General features: G+C 39.4%; 1 protein-coding gene across 3 annotated transcripts; it reads right to left on the reverse strand.

Annotated features, from left to right (window-relative positions):
- Nucleotides 1-1,975: 1,975 nt before the first annotated feature.
- ccdc9 (coiled-coil domain containing 9) lies at nucleotides 1,976-18,404 on the reverse strand. Of its 3 annotated transcripts, none has more exons than XM_088011611.1 (14): nucleotides 18,296-18,404; nucleotides 17,543-17,590; nucleotides 17,298-17,402; nucleotides 16,408-16,557; nucleotides 15,210-15,587; nucleotides 14,504-14,587; nucleotides 14,256-14,420; nucleotides 13,983-14,167; nucleotides 12,861-12,922; nucleotides 11,666-11,786; nucleotides 11,157-11,232; nucleotides 10,387-11,011; nucleotides 9,548-9,703; nucleotides 1,976-3,629 (listed from the first exon to the last, which is right to left on the reverse strand). In XM_088011611.1, exons 2-14 carry the CDS (start codon nucleotides 17,543-17,545, stop codon nucleotides 3,625-3,627), a joined length of 2,115 nt encoding a protein of 704 aa, XP_087867737.1. In that variant the 5' UTR covers nucleotides 17,546-17,590; nucleotides 18,296-18,404; the 3' UTR covers nucleotides 1,976-3,624. The 3 variants fall into 3 exon arrangements, with proteins under 3 accessions (XP_087867737.1, XP_014868576.2, XP_014868573.2); XM_015013090.2 differs by having other exon boundaries at nucleotides 11,091-11,232; nucleotides 15,210-15,584; nucleotides 18,296-18,402; XM_015013087.2 differs by having other exon boundaries at nucleotides 11,091-11,232; nucleotides 18,296-18,402.
- Nucleotides 18,405-20,713: the final 2,309 nt, after the last annotated feature.

A 20,713-nucleotide genomic window follows, 5' to 3' on the forward strand; every position in this document is an offset into this window, starting at 1 on the left:
TTTTCATAATATGCTGAATTGAAACAAAAATTATATTTTAACATTATTTTAGATCATTTGCTTTAAATACTGGCTGAATAAACAGACAATTGTGGTTTTCTGACATTATTAAACTTAGACATATTTAGAAAATATAGCAAATAAGGAACTTTTAAGTTGTTGAATATAAAATTAAGTGGAACTTTTAATTTCTCTTGAACATCGAGATATTCACGCAGAATTACCGTCTTTAATTTCTCTTGAAGGGATGTTAAAACTTCGCTTCCAGAAGTGCATTAGCTCACGAAAGTTCTAAGAAATATCAGCCTTGTTTATTTTCTACTTTATCCCCTCCGCTTTTTTGTCATTGTATCTCCTTAGCTTCGTAGCACATCGGTAATTTCTGAATGAGAAGTGGACGCCGCTGTTAAGATGAAACTTAATCAGCTTGTCGAGTGTTTATATTTCAAAACAAGACGCATAAAGTTACATTTTCATCTCAAACTGGATTCTGAACTGTTTCTCTTCCCAGTTCTGTTCCGGCCCCGCCGCCATCTTTAATCCTGTATCAACGGATCGCTTCAAGATGACGAGCGGCGCCCTCTGCTGGATGGCGACCAAACTATAACACTACGAGAAGGTCAACCCCAGTACCCAAACTTTCCACCCAGAGGGCCTTAGCTGGTAAGCAAAAACTACTGGTGGGCCACAAAATTTATTTAATTAATAATCATTTAATTAATAATCATTTAATTAACCAAAAAAACGTTGTGATTTTTTTTTACCTTCAACTGCTTGGCAATTATCAAAATTTTAATGCAATATCTAAGTCCAGTAAAGATCCAAAACTAATTTGAATCTAATGAACCAGTTACTAATTGATTGTTTGTATCCTTAGTAATACTAACCATCCTTACATTTGGACGAAAAACAGGGAAGTTTGAACCATCATAACTTTGAAGTATGGTGGCAGCAGCATCATGCTGTGGGGCTGTTTTTACTGCAGGAGGAATTGGTGGACTTCATAAAATAGATGGCATTCTGTGGAAATACTGACACAACATCTACAGAGATCAGGAGAAAGTTTAAGCTTTCTGAAGGTTTTTGACATGGCTTGTTTTCCAGACACCAAAAAAACAAGCAAATGAAGAGTGTCTCTAAGGGTGCGTTCACACTGCAGCCTCAAGTGACCCAATTCCGATTTTTTTGACATAATGCGACCTGTATCCGATCTTTTCATGGCAGTGTGAACAGCACAGGTCGGATTCTTTTTCGAATGTGACCCATATCCGATACGTATCCGATTCAAATGCGACCTAACGTTCAGGTCACCTTCATCCGAACTGAACGCCACTGATTCTCAACAAATCTCACTATTCTGCGTCCAGATACGCGCAAGCGGGAAGAAACAACAACCATAACGGACAATATAAGGATTAAGTTGTTAATATGCTGCTCTGGCCGGACAACAACTTCAAATGTGTAAGCTAAGCTCCACCGTTAGCCTCCATGTTTACTTCCGCAAACACTGAGCACTTCTTCTTTTTATGGCAGTTGGCAAAACACTGAGAACGCTGACACTATTCCGCCCTCTAGTGTGCATGTGGGACACTTTCAGGTTACTTGCCTGTTCACACTGCAGAACGCATACAGGTCGCATTTACCTGCAGTGTGAACGGCCCCGTCAAAAAAATCTGAATTGCCAAAAAAATCTGAATTGGGTCACTTCAGGCTGCAGTGTGAACGCAGCCTGAAATGATTTCAGGGCATAAAAAGAATATTGTGGCTGTCGTTGGTACTCATCTCACTCTACCCACTGTTTGGATGATGGAGATTAAAGATTTTTTCTTCCATCATTGGAAGAATTGTAGTTTGTCGTTATTGTAGAAGAAAAGAAGAAAAACAAGTTTTATCATAAAACTAAAGGAATCAACTTTACATGCTGGATTTAGCAGAAACAGCTGCAGAACATTAAGAAACGAGAAACTGCAGCGTCTTTGAACCCAAATTCATGATTTTTATTCATCAGATCCCAGACACAAAGACTTTAAAGCAATCAGTTTGTCGTTTTGTCTGCAAACGCCACACAGCTGCTCAGATAAAATACCATTTACAGACAAGGAAAAACTCAAACAAACCAAATAAAAACCCTCTTGGTCTGCTGAGGTATGAGGGGAGAGACAAAACACACATACTGCATCCGAACAATACATCATTTTAAGGTAACTTAAAGTACAAAAACAAACTTTTAGGCAGTGTTGTTCTTTGCGTCGCTGTGGCAACAAACTCAGACATAATTCATGGATGAAGAGAAAAGAGGAGCTGGTTTAAAGCAAAACAAGATTGTTCAAAATTAAAAACATATTTTGATATGATGCAACATTTAATAAAAAAAACAACTTGTTTGTTACATGATGTAGTAAAAACAGACTTTATGATTTAAATCCAATCAACACAATAATCAGCATTTCAGACTCGGACGCCATAGGCGCTTTCGCACTGCATGGATTGGTTCCAGCCCTGCTGTGTTCACATTACACTGAAGGCGCCATCGAAGCGTGCCGGACGGCATTATTTTTAAAACTAAACAATGTGGTTTGAGTTGGTTGGTTGCTAACTGTCAATTTAATAAAAATATTGCAAAGAGCACTCTTTACAAAATATAGTACTGAGAGCCAGCTGTCAACAGAAAATCAACGTCTGACTAACAACCAGCGGCCAATCAGCTGCTGGTTCTAAGCAGAACCGCTTGGTTGGAACCACAGCTCTTGTGGTTCCTTGGGGCCGGGTGGAACCGGTCGCAAGTTGTAATGCGAACACGTTCGGAACCGTTCCGTTCCGTGCGAAAGCGCCTCATGTTGTCTCCATGAAGTGTTTCTACCAGTTTACTGCATCGGTTACATTCAAATCCTTCCTGCATCTACTTTGATTTTATTTACAACATGGGATTAATGAGTCCGATCCCCTTTACTGTAGATTTGAAACCAACAATCACGCTTTAACCTGAGAGCGAAGCTTTGAATCAACTAGCTTAGCATCGCTAGCGGCTGCGGGTGACTTCATGACGTCACCAAGCCTGGCTTTTCTGCAAAATTGTGAATTATGTAACATAATCTGGTCATTTCTAATCTAAAAATGTGAATTTAACTCACTTCGCTGAAAATGAGGTTTGCCCCCGACTAGATTATCACGTGAACAGAAAGGGTGGTAAAAGATGCTAAAAATGCCCCTTTTTACAGATTTCAGTTCCTCAAAGAAATTTGAATTGGGAAAAAGATAAGAGCAATTAAAAATTGTAGTTTTAAAACCATTATTTCATGAAATAAATGTGAAAAAACAGTGATTTTTTTATAGATCTGGGCTCGTTTCAACAAGCCAGACTTTGACGTCTGGTTTCTCTCTCACTGGAGGAAGAAATCCTCAGTTTTTGATTAAAACATTCAGAATACTGAAGAAACAGATGGAGATGAGACCAACGATGCTTCGGTGGATCAGAATGATCCAAAGTCCTAAAACCAGCTGAGAGCGACCGGTTGGTCCATGCGTGTAAAGCTCCGTCACTCCTCTTCGTCATGATGATGATTAAAGTCATATTTAGATGTAAACCTCGGTGCCGCCAATGTTTCGCTCCTTCTCCTGTCCGTCTCAACCTGTAGGTAGAAACATGAAGACTCCAGTTAATCAGAGCAAAAAGGCAGAAACGATTAATCAGATTAATCGTGATTAATTATCATATTAACCAATCACAATTAGAGTGATTGTGATTAACTGGATTGTGATTAATCAGACTGTGATTAATTAGATTTCTTGTGATTAATTAATGGGGTAATTGTGATTAATCGTTACAATTTGATTAATCATGATTAACACTACTAATAAATGGTAATTCATTGGTGATTAATTGGATTGGTAATTTGCTGAAAGAACATATAATTCAGGGCAGTAATTAAGCCAAACCTGTACAAAAAATACATAAATTTTGTAATTAAGATAAAAATAATGATCTACCCAGAACTCCTCAGGAGGCAGTTTTTGCTTCTCTTGGTTCAAATTCTGTATGAAAAATGTATTAAGCAGCTTCTGCTACCAGATAATCAAAAGAATCAACAGATCAGCCTTACACTGTATTGATAAGCAGAGAGAACTGAGCTTTTGCTATTAATGACCAAGTGTTCACTAAAGGAATTATGTTTTTAAGCAACATTTGTTGTGTTACTTAAAAATGAATTGCATTATTGGTTTACTTTCATCTTTAAATGTATTTCTAATATTGTATAAAAAAAACCTCAAGAGTTTAAGGAAAATTCTGCAATGTGCCAAGTTTATCAAAACAATCAACTAATGGTCAGAAGAATCGATTAATTGTCAAACAATCGATTAGTCGTTATAAATGATTGTTTTTTAATGGTCCTGGATGGACCAGTGCACACACAGAGACCGTCATCCAGCATAAAACAACATCCTGATCCTGTCGTCACAAACACCGGTCTGATTTTAGCTTCCGGGTGTCAGACGTTTTTAAAACAACTTTTCAGATGCAAATTAGAGAGACTCATTAATGAAGCCGACTCAGTCTGCCGAGGTGAATGAATGAACGACAGGAAGGCGGCCTGAAAGCAGTGCAGTTTCACTCATTTACTTTACTGCTCCAAATACCACGTTACTGAATCTTCAGCTAATCAGGGGTGTCCAAACTTTCTGTCACAAGGGCCAAAAATGTCAAATCAAAATGAGTCAGGAGCCGAAAAAACAAGAAAAAAAACAAGAAACAAAATACTGACTTTCTCTTACCCAGTGAACAATAAACTAGTTGCAATAATTGAATTAAATAGTGGGAAAGGAATTATTTGTAAATTTTTAAATGTGTTTTTTGTTTTAGAAAAATGCTTAGTTATGTGACAAAGGAAACCCAAGGAGTGAATTGGTGAAAAAAAAACAACCCTAGAGATTTAATTTTAAAGATTTAATTTTCCAAAAATTAAATCTTTAGAAACCAAAAATATCAATTAATAAACCAGATTTACCACTCAGCCTCTATAAAACCTATAAATCACCATATCTTTAAGACTTTTTAGTCCGCTTTTCTTTCTGACAAGCGTTTCCCTCCGCTCTACTTTAGGCGGGAATCGCCATAGCAACCAGTGTCTCCACTGCTGAAATTGGATTTGGAGCTACATCGTAGCTTTTGCTTTTTATTTTTATTCCTGAAAGTTTTTTTTTTGTTTGTATGTACATTCGCCTGTTGTCGCTGCCAGATTGTTCAACAAGAAGCTTCGGAAACATGACGAGATTTAATTCAATCACGCCTGAAACGCCTCCCTGATATCTGCACATCATCGCTCCTGCAGGCTGCAGCTCATTTCCTCCAAAGGAGCCGTTTAAAAGCTTTAATTGTGCCTCTGATTTCCCTGGTTTCCTGATCCCCACCCGATCGCAACACACAACCGCCGCCGTCAACATAACAACATAACACACACATGAGCTCATCTGACTTCTGCTGGTAATCACACACCAGTTACCAGAAGCGTAAATGCAATCAGCCTTCCTCCTTATTCCAAAGAAAATAAAACAATGGCCATCTCAACCATGTTATGGTGTTATTGCACAGGTTACATGTTTTAAGACTCAAATTTTTGCCAGTAAGTAAATATCAAGTGAGCCGTTTGGAATAAAATAAAAATGGCTCCTGAAATCAACAAGTGTTTTAGTTATTTAAACCTTACAAAATTATTCAGTCCTGAGGATCCAGTAACATAGTTCTAGTCATTTAAAAAAATAAATCAAGTTGAAAATAAAACAAAACAAATTTAAATGTGTCACTTTCACATTTTATGGTAATTTATTGATAAATTTAAATTTGCCATATTGTTTAAATACCTAACATAATGTGTCATTAGTTCTATATTTGGAATAATCAAAAATAAATATTAGTTCAATTATCTAGAAGATTTTTAGAAGGGACCCATTATGCAAAATTCACATTTTGGACATTTCTCTGCTTTCCTTCGGGTTTCTACTGCTTCTAAAAACATTAAAAAACACTCCGCTATTTTTTGGCAGTAAGTTCATGTTCTTTGGTGTCTGGAAAATGAGCCACTTCAAAAACCTCACAAATGAGCAGGCACTGTGCCGTTACCTAGCAACCACAGGGGAACTCCGCCTGTTACCTAGCAACCCAACCCAAGCTCCAGTATGTTTGGTGAGCTTGTTTTACCGCTGTACACTGCAAAAACAAAGAATCCTACCAAGACTTTTTGGTCTAGTTACTAGTGCAAATATCTTAGGACACTTTAAATAAAACAAAACTAACTTACAAGCAACTTCAGCAAACAGGAGCTGGTTTAGAGTCAATAATTACTTAATATGGATGAAAAAGATAATTTCACTTATAGCAAGATATTTTTCCTATTTAATAAGTGAAATAATTTGGGAGTTTAACAATAACATTTTTTATAATTTAACGTTTTTATATATAACAGTATTAAGGAATTATTGACTTAAAACAAGCTCCTATTTCTTGCTGAAAAGTTTATTGTGAGTTTTGTCTTATTTAAAGTGTACCAAGACATTTGCACTGTAAAGTAGATTAAAATACTTGGTAAGATTTTGTGTTTTTACAGTGTACGTGCTGTACAATGGCTGCTGGAAAAGACATTGTAGAGACCACTTGCTGCATTCTTGTTTGTTGTGAAGGGGGCTCCACTTTTGCTTTTCAAAGATGTAAAGTTGTGTAGTGGTGCATCTGTTTGCAGCTACTTTCATATGCGAGTGTAAATGTTGAGTTGGGGGCGTGGCCAGCAGCAGCTGATTTGGATTTAAAGTGACAGAGGCCCTAAAACTGCTCAATCTCAATGAGCAGACTAAAATCTGATCATCTAAGAATGATTTTATGCAAAAAAATATAACAACCATGTCTTGTATAGACCGTAAACCTAACTTAACCTGTTAAGAGAAGCATAATGGGTCACCTTTAATTATTTCTTTTTCCTTATCTATAAAGTTTTGCAGTGCATGGTGTGGGACCAGCCGGTACTTCAGGGTCGGAGAGCGGGACTGACACTGATCTAGTCTAGATGACGGTTTTGGTCTGGAGATTCCTTCACAGCAAATCAACTCCTTTTTTGGAGAAGCTGCTGTCTGAGCTGACAGGAGCTATTTTAGACCCGACAGAGAAAACAGAAACAGCAGCTAAAGACAACGACTCTAAATCTAAAGCCGTTTCATATAAAGTAAACCTGTCTGTAAAATATAACTATCTATTCTGTATTTTAACTCAAAGTAAAGAAATTATATTTTTCCTGAACATGTAAATGGTCAAAAAAATCCCCCAGAATTATTCTTGTAGTTGAGTAAATTCACAGAAAATGTTTGACAGCTAACCTAAAACAACGACTACAAATTAACGAGGGAAACATCCACTTTACATTCAGGCTGGTTTCACACCTGATATTCTGGTGGACTCGCTTTTATTTGGGAACAAAGTTGCAACATTTGTTCCATTTTCAGTTGCTGTGGTTCTATTTCTCTCTAAACCAAGTCAAACCAACCGAACCCTTTGAGCAACCTGTTCCCCTCCCCGCCCGTGGGGGCGCTGCACCAACAATCACAGAGGGAAACGACAAAAACCTCTTAAGAAAAACAATGAGGGCAACTTCCTTCTCCAGAAAAACAAACAAAAATGGAGTAGCATCAAATGTTAGGAGTTCTCCTGTGTTTTTGCTAAAAACCACACTAGCATTAGACTCCTGATGTATCGGCACCAACATCGGTATCAAACAACATTATTCAATTTTTAACGTTTTGGTACTGGCCTGATAAAACTGGGCCGGTACTAACAACCAATATTTATTTCCATCTTGTCATGTTAAAATCAGATATCGAATTCGGCTCAGATTTTCATATTGATGTAACAAAAATGTTTTTGATTCTTATTTTAGCATCTCTAGCATTTGCTCTCAGGGTGGAACTTGTAAAGGATGTTATGTGTATAATTCTACTCATTTTTAAATACATGTAAATGTAAAGGGAAAATCTAATTTTAACTATTTTCTAGTCATTTTACTTGAATTTTTCCTTATTATTCATAAAAAACAGTATGAAAGGTTCGTTTGGTTTCTGATTCATGTCCTTTTAGTTTTCTTTTTTATGCTGCAAATATGTAAAACCGAACTTTTCCATTAGCTTAAGCGACGACACAGAGGACAGGAGCTAAACGGCTGTAAATAGAGGGATAATGACTGCAGCCTGTGGTTTATTCACTTAGCTCCACTTTCAAACCGCAGCGCTGCTGAGGAAATGTGAGCGGATTATTGATTCCAACGAGGACGAGCGATTCCCCTCCCCACTGGAGCCGCTCTGCAAATGGACACGCTAACGATTTATGGAAAGCATCGGGACTCAAGTAGCTCACACACAAACACGAGACAGTAACGGGGAAATGATCAATAAAGACGTTCGTTTCTGAACGATAAACATTTAAACGAAAAGAAAAATACAAAAGGCACCCAATAGATTTGATTCCAAACATACAGGCTTAAGAGACGGTATTATTCTGAACTGATTCAAACCATCGTTTAAACGTGAGCATCCTAATAAAATATAATATGTTTTATTGACCCCCAAGGGGAAATTGCTCATTAGTTGACAAGCTCCCCTTTCAACGTGTTAAATATTAATAATACAAATATAATCATAAGCAATAAAATTTATAAAATATGTATGTATCTAAGAGTGACGCAAGTAATTTAAACATGACTGAATGTAAATAAATTAATAAAACAACGAGCAGAGTTCAGGGGTGTCCAGACTTTTTACAGAGTCAAAACCTGCATGTTGAAATCACTCAGGGGCCACAATACATTTGTACTTTTGTTTTAAATTAAAAATGTAAAATAATAATTGCATTTTAAATTAAAAAAAGGTCTGAAAAACGTCTCAAACTTGTTTCCTAAAATTTTTTGTGTTTTTTCCCCGGCAATAAAAAATGAGAGCTAACTTTGAAAACTACAAAATGTATTTAATTATTGGATGTTTTACCGTTTGAGTGAAAAGTAAAAAGGAGATTTGTTGTCATTTTTACTGACATTTAAAAAAAACACTTATTTGTACAATTTGTTATTGAAAATGTTGTACAAAGAAACAAAAAGTTTCCATTTGTTGCCATTTAAATAATTTCTAAGCTGCATCCAGAGGCCGCACAAAAATGCAGCAAGGCCCGCAAATGGCCCCCGCGCCTCACTTTTAGACGCTTACGATTTAATCCCTTTTTAATGCAGGAAAAGATGAGTTTATTTAATTCCCTTTAGGATTAATAAAGTATTTTTTAATTGAGTTGCATCTGATTATTGGGCTGATTTCTGTTTTTATTGACTCCATGTCATTGTCGTTACTGTTGACAGTTTTTACTCTCCATATCTTCTATGAACTTCCTGCCTGTGTGGCTTCTGCAGACTCTTTTGTCCCTCATTTCTCAAGTTTCAATTGTACGTCTCTTAGTTTTTATGTCTTTCTTTCTGTAACATTATTTGCCCTTTTGGACTCTAATGAAGTCAGAGAAAAGCTTCCCAACCTGATGACGTCTGATCCGAGGAAAGTTCGGCTTCGGCTGCTGGGGCGTCGTCGCTCCCAGCAGCCGCCATGTTGTCTTCGTTCTCTACCGGCGCGTCAGAGGAAATCTGTTCGCCGTTAACGGACTCGGCGGGACGGGGAGGGTCCGACTGACCCTCTGACAGAGAGACACAGAAAGTGAAAAACAGCAGCATAAATCACGACCTTATCTAAAAAAGTGTCAGGACAGGAAATTAGTGTTTAATTACAAGAATAAAGTTGTAATTTTAAGAGAATAAAGTCGCACTGATACGACGATAGTCATAATATTACAAGAAAAAAATCTAAATAATGAAAATAACATCAGAAGTCGTAATAATACAAGAATAAAGTCATAATGACAGGAGAAAACAGTTTGTAATATTATGAAGATCGATAAAGTCAACCTCCTCCCTGAGCTGATACTGCTGTCTGAAGAAATGCACCAATCAGAGCCAGGAGGCGGGGTTTAGGGCTGTCAATCAACCTCGTGTACCCTGCTAAATGTGCTAGTGGCTAACTAGCATTAGCATTCATGACAGGCTCTGATATTAGAAAAAAGAGAACAAGGGGGAGGCTGTGAGCAGCACATACACGAGGTTATTGACAGCATTAAGACCCTCCTCTTGCCTCTGATTGGTTGTTTCTAGGCAGAGGAACTCCATTTTTTCACTGATTATTTGTCTCAAATTCAAAAATACTTTATTGACTCCAAAGGGAAATTAAATCAAACTCGTATTTTACTGTCAACATGACGATCGTTTTAAAAACTTAGTAACGTCCTGCAGCTTTGATGTTCTTCATGTCGAGTTGATGTTTTACCTTCTGATGGAGCAGGAAGTGGATTCTGGTTGGTCGTCACGGCGACCTCATTGACCTCAGGAGCAGCAGAGGATGGGGCGGGATCCGAACCTTCAGATGGAGGTTCTGAGGCGGTCTGTTCCGGTTCCGACTCCGTGGCGTTCTCCTGGATGTCTGCCGCAGGAGCAGATTCATCCGCGGGCGTCCCGCCCGGTTCGCCGGCGCCGCCATCTTGGCTCTCCTTTCTCTGCGGCGGGCTGGACTCGGTGCTAGAGGGCTTCAGCGGGCTCTCCGCCCCCATGCTGCTCCGCGGCGACTGCATCTCCATCTCCTCGCCCCAGTCCGACACCGGGCGGTGGCTCTCCAGGCTGAATAACGGGCTGGGGGGCTTCCCCTTACCTGATGACTCCTGGGCCGCCGCCGCAGCAGCAGGAGGAGGGATTCGAACCTTCGGCCTCTGCGGCCGCTGCTCCTTCGGTCTTCCTGCCGTTTTCTCCTGCAAACGTTGTTTGGCCGACGGAGGAGAGACGGCTTTGCTTTTGTCTTTTTTCTCCGAGTCGCTTTTGTCTCCAGCTTCCTCTTCTTCGCTGGCGTCCTCCCACTCATTATCATCATCTCCTGCCTCGTCTTCGTTTTTCTCTTCCACCTGAGGTGAGAAAAAAAGGAGAAATTAGGGAGAAAGTTTAGCTTCATGTGTACGATTAGCTCCAGCTGAACCCGCTGACCTTCGGCTCTTCTGTTTCAGCTTTGGGTTCCTCTTCTTCTTCTTCTTTCTTTGCTGTAGTTTTTACCTCTTTCTTCGTCTTGTCCTCCTTTTCTTTCTCTTCTTCCTCTTCTTTCTCTCCTTCCCAGCGATTGTCATGCATGCTGTCAATGAGACCGGAAAGGAAACGGTTAATCACCGTAAACGCCGTAGCATTAGCTTCTGCTAAATGCTGTGTAGGTGTAATGCTTCAGCGTTAGCATAACTAATGTTTTAGCATTGGTAAATGCAAACAATTTAGATTTTGTTAAATAAAAAGAAATTTTTTTCCGGATACAAAATACCCTGGAACTAAGGCTGCGTTCACCAGATTTAGCTTAAGCTAAATCAAAGCATCTTTTATTAATGTTTTCTGCTCCTTGTCCCTGAGGACGGCGTAAGATCAGAACCTTCAGATGGAGGTTCTGATCGGTCCGCTCTGGTTCTGATACTATGGCTGTTTTGGCTCCAGCATCACCCCGCCACCACCATGCTCAACACTGGAGGTTAGTGTTTGTGTTGACATGTTGGTTTGGCCTGGAAGGTTTCTGGACTCGCCTGTAGCTCTGTCTCTGTCCTCGGCCCCGTCCTCTGCTCCGGTCCCCGCGGGGCCCCTGGCTTCTGCCCTGGGACAGGAAGTCGGCAAATGTTGGTCCTCTAGGAGGCCGCTTGCTGTCGTCTGTGGGAAATATTGTAAATATTACAGGAAGATATTACAGAGGAGCTAATTTATCATTTAGCACTTTGGCTAACTTTAAAAAACATTAAAGTAATTAAATGTTAATATTCATGCTCTTATTTTGAAGTAGGTGAAGAGCGTTTAAGGTGCTGTTCCATTTCCTGTCCTCACGTTGTTGGGATGTGGAGCAGGAAATGCCATTTATTCTGTACCCAGAATGCATCAGTAAACAGCTTAAAACCTACTGACGTCCTGCTGGTTGCTGACTGAAGCCGTACTGTGGTTAGCTAGGCAACATCAGCAACAGAGCTAGCAAAACAACAACTATAAAACTGAAGTAATGAATGAAAAGTCTGTTCCAAAGAATCACTTCCTGAAACACAAACCGTACTGAACGATGTGGAACAATAAATGGTCCCGTTAGGTTGTGCTGTTGACACCAGTGGGTATAAACATGGTGGAAATTAGCACTATAGCATTAGCTTCTGATAAATATCATGATAATCTACAAACTTAGCATTAGCTTCCACTCTATAGCCTGGTGGCGTAGCTCTTTAGCATTAGCTTCTGCTATCATGATAGTGTGGTAATTAACATTAGCTTCCACTGAATACCATATTGGTGTAGAGCTTTAGCGTTAGCAGAGCTAATGCTATAGTACTGGTAAATGATAATATTAATATATTTCCCCTTGTTAAACAATCTAATAAACTGAACACAGCAGGCTAATGTGAACCAAATCAGATTTTCTGATGTTTTACCCTCTTTTATGGTGACGTTAATGAATGTGAAAACATCAGTTTGACAGGCGGCGCTAGTGATGGACGCCACTCATCATCAAGCAGAAAGGAAAGCCGGCGTGTTTTATAAAAGCTCCTCCGATAACAGAACGACTGAAGCTCAACGCCGAGGCTCATTTGGACCGTGGGGAAATACAGCAAGCGTTTACATAAGCAGCTTAATTAGCTGGAGGAAGGAGATGATGCTGTCTGATGTGCGAAGTTGCTTGGAAGTGTGTATGTGATGGAGGGTCAAAGGCTGTTGTGTAAGAAAAGCCTGTTTGGGTTGACTCGCCTCTCCTGCCACCCTCCTCTGCCGTTACGCCCTCTGCAGCCACAAATGGATCCTCCTTGAACCTGAAAACAAAGCCACAGGGGAAAAACAGAGAGGTTTCAGCTTCATTTACTTTATTTATGATTCACTTTGGTTTAGGAAGAATAAACCAGGCTGTCCCTTAATGAGGCAACTGCACGGCAACACAGCGAGGGCAACGCGACACTGCAAGACCACCGCGCTCTTTATGACCGACACGACATTTCTAAATGTGGCTGGATTAGCGGAACATTTAGAAATCTCCTTCAGCAGAAAAACACTTTGTTCTCTGCTGGACGCCGTCCTCCGCGCTACTTTTAGCCTGTTGACATCAAACTAGCAAATGTTATTTACTTTCAATTCTCTGCTGTTTTATAGTTTATAATTTGCTCATGTGACATCAGTCGCCACCAGTGTTTTATAAGCCTGGCGGGTCACCAGGCTTTAGCTTTGGGCTAAAGATTATGGCCACAAGCCTTCCTACAGCCGAAAGCAATTCTATGAATAAATAAAAACTAAAATTCATCTTTTTTATGGGGCGTATCATGATCATGATGTCCTTAAAGGGCCAGTTTTACAAATCCATTTATAAATTAACGATAAACACTGATTGTATGCTTCCACAGATTTCAGGTGAAGCTCCTCCATGTCGTAGGAGGATAGCGAAAGCATCTTGTCTGACATGTTTTCCTTCTCGGTCTCAGTCGGACCGATCCCGACAGCAGCCATTTTGTTCATGTAATCTCACACATTGGTCAACAGCATCAACATATTTTCTTCTTGTTGGTTTGGAAGTCATGGGTCCGCCATGCTCCGTGACTTTGTCTGCCTACTGACATGGATTACTTCCAGACTTGTGGGAACAAGGAATTAGTGCGAAAAAGTGGGAGGATTTGTTGATTTTGTGTGAAATTGCAAAACATGGTGGAAATTAGCACTATAAATAAAAACTGTTTTGATTTGAATGACAAAATAATCTTGAAACACACAACTGTTATCTTAAAGGTTCTATTTATGCAGAGCCCTGAGGGCCACATGAAAAGCGACGGCGGGCCGAATTCGGCCCCCGGGCCTGGAGTTTGTCACACGTGGCGCCGTTCTCACATGCTGTCAGTCTTCTGCGCGTCCCACTCCCGCCTCCACTGGCCCGTGGCGTTTCGGTGGCGAGCCAGTCTCTCCTCATCGATCTGCTCGCGCTCCTTCTTCCAGCGGAGGTACTCGGCTCTCTCGCGGCCGGTCATCGACATGGTCATGTCCACAGAACCGCCTTTCGGACCCGGCCGCCGACTCTGCAACAGACCGGCGGAAAGCAGGGCGGCGTAAAAATATGAATCGTTAATCGCTTAATCCCGCTTTAGGATCGCCTGAACGACTCACGGTCCACTCTCGCTCCAGTTCGTGTCCCGTCTTCACGTTGTCAAAGTCCAGCCCTCCCCAGTTCCGGACGTGTCTCCGGCTGCCTTCTTTCCGGTCAATGTCCGGAGCCGGACCCGAACGCCTCGGGTCGTCCAGAAAATTACGGATGGGCTTGTCTCCATCCACCTGAACGGAGGAATTACAGACCAAACCCTGTAATCTGTGACTCAACAGAATAAAATCTAGATTACGTCCGGCGGCTCGGATACCCTCTGTCCTCGTTCATACTCTGCTATCCTCTCCATTTCCTCATTCATCTTCTCAATGTTCTGCCGCCGTTTCTCCTCCCATTCCTGTCCAAAAAACAAATATTACATCAGACATTTTACAAACACAGCTGTAATTAAAACAAATGCAAAGTTAAACAGGTGTTTATGGGATAATTGCACTGGATTTGGATAAAATATATTTTATCTATTTTTTTGTTTGAAAATTACTCGTTTTTTTCCATACAAGTTTAACGTATTACTTTATTTGAAAACCTTAAAAAAATTAAAAAAATCCTTCAACTGCTAAAATCTGAGCAGTTTTTGTTTCCATCAGCTGCTCTCAGTGTCTTCAAAGGTTTTTGTGTTGTTTTCCTCAGTGGTTCTTGGTGCAGCGCCCCCACAGGCCAGGAGGGGAACAGGTTGGATTGACTCAGAGCAGACAGAGAACCACAGGTGGGGGAGCAGATGATGAAGTTCTGGTCCCAGTAGAACTGAGTCTACCGGACCAGCAGGTTGGGAAACAGCCTGGTCTAAGTGGAGATCAGTTAACCAACTGGAACTAATTTAAAATCAATAAACTATGAACCGATAATTAAGCATAAGTTAATCATTAGTTTGCATCGTAGTCATAACCTCAATATTATTGTCGTCTCATGTTTACATATCTTTGCATCCTTATAAATAAACTTTGCCCCCCCTTTCTCACCTTTGACTTTCTGTCAAGTCCTCCTGGTGTACCTTCGTCTCCGCCTCCACTCCCTGCTCCTCCCTCTCTGCCTCCTCCTCCCTCTCTGCCTCCTCCTCCTCTCCCGCCTCTTCCTCCTCGTCTTCCTCCTCTCCGTCCCTGGCCGCCTGGCTCCGCAGACTCTCCCTCCCTGGGAGTTCTGGTCTCCCGGTCCCTCCTCTCTTGGCGCCCTCCTCCTCCTCCTCCTCCTCTCTGACCGCCTCGGCCCACTCTGCCCGACCCCGTCCTCCTGGGGGGGCTGCGGCCATCGCTCTGACCTTTAGGACTGTCGCTCTCCTCTGACTTCTTCCGGCCGCGAGGCGTGCTGGGCTTCCAGTCGTTCACAACTCTCTTGTCCTGCTGCAAACACACACAACACATGAACAGACGAGTTCAAACATTTATTTTTGGATTGTAAAGGTTGCAGACCCCTGGTCTACCAGGTCCAATAGACACAAATCGAATCTGTCTGAACCAACTCCACAGGGAGGAAGTAAAAATTCAAACTCATTTGCTGATGTTTAGGAAACACAAGCCTCGTTATGCTCCAATTTGTCCAGATCAGGTGGTCCGTTTTCTCCAACCACAGTGGATTTCACATTCATTCGAGTAGAGAATAATTTCATAAAGTCCATAAACAGGAAGGAGGAGAATAGCTCAGCTGGAGCAGAAGTGAATTTCCCAGAATAAATCAGTTTGGGTGAGCCTGTGGTCTGAGTCTTTAACTTTTAATCTGTTTTAACCACATGACTCAACATTATTACATCCTCTGAGGTCTTCCACTCCGACCCACAGAACCTTCTTAAATTTGCTTGTGAAACTAAAATAATAACTAAATATTCCAGACATCAGCTTGTATTTATCTTTATAAAACATATTCAGTCAGTATTAAGCATCCAATGTTGATATGTAAAAATCACAATGAGTTTATTCCAGGCAGTGACCACCAGGCGGCAGTGTTGGGAAACGAGCTGCAGTACTAACACTGTAGGAACATTTTGAGATTTTGCTTTTGTACGTGATGCACCGTTTTTTGTAATCATAAATCATGGAGTTATTCTTAAAATAAAACTATTGAATTGTTGATTTATTATTATAAAATCATTGAATTTTTGCTGTAAAACTATAATAATTTGTGGTGAATAATGTGAACAGCCGTCAGTGAGAAGCAGCGCCTGACCCCTGCCGGTTTGGACAGATCCACTGTGACCGTCAGGTTCTCCTTCTCCGTCTTCCTCCTGTCCGCTTCCGGCTCGTGTGTCCGGGGTTTCCGGGGCGTCGTCACGGCGATGCCTTCCTGCTCCGCCTTCTTCTTGTCTTCCTCAATTTCCTGTGGGGACCAACATCAACATTACAACCCCCCAGAAAAACCAGAAAAACCAACTTTATTTGTTTTTAAATGTAAACCTTCATGAACTACAAAAAACATGATATATTTTTAACTGAAGCTTAACGTAATGATTTTTAATGCTGGAATTAAATCTGGCTTCATTTAGGTCACCTAAATTCACTGCTTTTTTACAGCACATAAAGTTACATAATAATAAAATCCATTTTCAAGACAAAGCTTGTTAACTACATACTTTGTATAAGATAGTAATGTATAATTTAACAAAACATTTAATCAGTTTAATAAAACTTACAATAAACCCAGTTCAGCAGAAAAAAACATTTTTAAATTATACCTGTAGCTAAATATTACTTTAGTAATTTATTATTCTGATGATTAATCAATTTATCAGATTAAAAATTGGCTCATTCTGAAGATTTTTTATATAAGACTTATATTGATAGATGAAAATAAAAATTTTAATAAAAAGTTACACATTTTATTTCCTAAAATTTAATAACAGCATTCCTTTTATGAACAATTGATCGTTTGTAGCCAAGAAGGAATCTGCAGCTGAAAAAACGTATGTATATAAAAAAAAAATATATATACACATTTGAGACTTAGCTATGTGTAATTAAAGTACGTTTTATGGCTTAAAGTTAAGATTCTAACTTTGTAAGACTCTGTATAAACCATGACAATATGTGGCATGTTCTCATTAAATAATTTCTTCCTACCTGGTATCTCTTCACCAGAGCTTCGTTCTTCTTCCTCAGAGCTTCAATTCGTTTGTCCAACTCTGCATCTTTCTCCTCCTTGGTCTTCAGGTCCACTGCTGAAGACTGAGACGAAGAGGAGGAGGAGGAAGAGGAGCGAAAATAAGTGAATTATGAGAAGAAAACTTATCCTAAAATACAGTTTGTAGGGATGGATTTTCATCTATCGTATTCAAAGTTCATTGTTTTTTCTTCCCTCTACTTACCATAGCTGCCTTGGACTTTGCCTTCAAATACAAGTGAAAAACTTGGTTCTGTAATGTAAAAAAAAAACATTTTCAAACCTTATTTAATTTAGTTAACATTATAAGCTAGGTTATATCATCTTGGCTGTCATCTCATGTACATCGGTTTTATATGCCGGAGGGCCAAATCTGCACCATTTTCCAACTGCAGTCAGGCGCCAAACAATCTCATTCTTAGGGACACAAATGGCCCCCGGGGCCGCACTTTGGACACCCTATGTTAGATCTAACTAGGTTAGATGCACATTTAACGAATGTAGTTAATGGATAAGTTTTATATTGAAATAAGCAAATTTAGAAAAATGTCTGAATTGGTTGTTTTGTAATAATTAATTTTCATTTTAGCCACTTAAATATTAGATGCGTTTTCAACCAGGTATACACACAGCAACCCACATGAATAAATCCTTCATGCTTTTCCAAAGCTTCTCTAAGCGTCTTAGAGCTGCGCTCACAATCAAAATAACTGAGCCTGTAGGGTCACACACAGACTCTAACAGGTACACAGCCTCAATAAACCCGTGTTTTATTCTTAATAATCAGTAGCAGTAATGTATTTGTTTGTCTACATGTAATTCTGGCAACATGAGCCATGTCTGAGCAGTTTCAAACCGCCAAACCTCCATTTAAGCCAAACGCAAACATCAACAACACCGATAAATGACAGTTAACACGCGTTTATATCTTTAAAAATCACGCGGTATTCATATTTACCTTCTTTAAGGAGCGTTAAAAGGCAGCTAAATGCTCCTCAGTGTCTTCATTATTGGTTATGAGCTAGCTTCAGCTAACTTCCTGCCAAATAATGACCCGCTCGGCAGATTTAAAGAGGCAGTGCTATTCGTTAGCCGCCGGTGATACAAACACGGACACTTATTACCGCAACGACAGAAAAAAACGGACTGTTTCAAATTAATTTGAACGGTTGGAAAAGAATATAAAATTTATGAAGAAATTTTAAATAACTAAACTACATGTAATGATATATTTTGACAACTAGAGGGCGGAAGAGGCTAGCTATTAAACTTCACCTGCCGAAGAAACGGTAGTCTGGATAAAAGGTGCCGCCCAAATTCTTAAAAGTATATACACCAAAAAATGTCTGACACACGTAAAACCTACAATTATTTTAGTTTTTAAAAATTCTGCAAAAGATGGAATAATGGTAAAAATATATATAATACATAATTCAGCAAACATTTGCCCTTAAAGACTCCAGAGAAGCAGAATAGCTCGCTCTCTATGTTCAATACTAACAATCAGTGCACACATCAATTCTGTAAAAGTGAGAAAAACATGCAACACCATTGCAGAGCTACAATTTTACTTAATCAGATTTAGAGTCATCTTTATTTGACAAGTTTTAGCACACAAACAAGGAATATGACTTCAAATAAACTATAAATTTACGCAAAGGATCTTTTCTTTCTTGTAAATATGTATATGTACACTGTTTCTATGCACAGTATTTATCTGAGCACTCTGACTGTTAAGTGTTTATCAGAGAGACAGTCAGGCACAAAGAAACGGTTTCTGTTATTTGTAAAAGTGGCGCATTTTAGCGCCGCCCTGAAGGTAAAAAACTAAACAGTTTGTGTCCAGGAGGTGTGGGGTCTGCAGAGATGCTCAGGTGCCCTTTTCCTTTATGCTAATTAACACAGGTCAATTGCAATATTGTGACCAGTCAGCTAAAACAAATTTTATAGAGAAGAGAAAAAAACAGACATATATTCTGAGAACATATTTTTCAACATAATAGAAAAAAATTAAAGCAGAAAACGTAACGACATCCAACTATTTCTTTCTAGTATGTAGCTGTTGTGAAGTTGTGCTGCTAGTTCGCTATCAGATCGATAGCAGGTATGGATGTTAGCACACAGATGCATTTGTAGCATAGAAAAAGCTCATAACACAAAGAACAATAGTATTTACTTCTGTCACAATGACTAAGCCTTTTTCATTAGTCTATGCCTGGAGGGATGATGCACCTGTTATGAGTCTAATCAGCCTGGACAGAGAAAACCACAAGGTGGATAAAGCTGATTATTCGATTAAATGGGATTCAGTACAAAAAATAGATTTTTCAAAAGCATCTGCAATATTTTAACTTTCACAGCTTCAAAATGCCATTTATTTACCTCTCAGCATCAACGCCGTCTCATGTAAACAAACAGGACAGACTATCATGTGGCCCGTTTCAGCAGAGACAGTCAAAACAAACAGCTAGCTTGTTGTTAGGCAGAACACTGAGTAATAACCACGCAGGATTTGCTAATCGCCTGATAAGATCTTGAAACCAGAGCTGCTCTTTCTGCACCATCATATCACGAGAAGGACACTGAGGAGACCTGCTGCCTGCGTTCAGGTGGAGACAGGTGGAGACAGGTGGAGACAGGTGAGGGGACGTGTCAGACAGCAGCATAGATTACTCTGATAAGACCATTATCACTGACAGAAGCCGGGTTTCCTCCAAATGCAAATGAATCCAACACAACCACACAAGGTTTCTAATTTAAACTACATGCGTGGAACAAAATTGTTATGCAAGACTTTACTTTAAAGTCGATTAAACGTGGGTATAGTACCCACAAATTGTACTTAAGTAAAAGTAGCACTACTTCAACATATTTTTACACAAGTAAGAGTAAAAAGTATTTGTTAAAAACTCTAGTCAAGAACTGAGTAACTGATCAAATTATCAGTAATTTAATATTTAAAAATTACTTCATCAAATGGGCCAAAATATAAAGTTAAGTGGAATTTTTGGTATTTTAAGAACAAAAATAGCAATAATTTATTAGTTTAAGTAACAAAAAATAACAAAATCAGGCAAAAGAAAATGTTCCAAATCAGTTTCTTTCAATGAAAAACTTCTGAAACCTTAACAGAAACTTCAGTTGTGTATCTGAGTCTGGTGAATTTTTGGTTAAAACATGTTTGTTTTCCATTCAGTGGGGAGAAAATCCAGAAATTTTACTCGAGTCAGAGCAGAAAAAATTTATAATAAAATTATTCAAGTAAAAGTAAAAAGTGCAGTGTAGTAAAAATACAACGAAAAGTAATTTTTTTTTCCAAAAAAGTTACTCAAATAAATGTAAGTGAATGTAACTAGTTACTACCTGACTCTGAAAT

This window comes from Poecilia mexicana, unplaced genomic scaffold (genome assembly GCF_051168715.1).
Source record: "Poecilia mexicana isolate PSO_F unplaced genomic scaffold, ASM5116871v1 scaffold_13, whole genome shotgun sequence".
In the NCBI taxonomy this organism is placed as follows: Eukaryota; Metazoa; Chordata; class Actinopteri; order Cyprinodontiformes; family Poeciliidae; genus Poecilia; species Poecilia mexicana.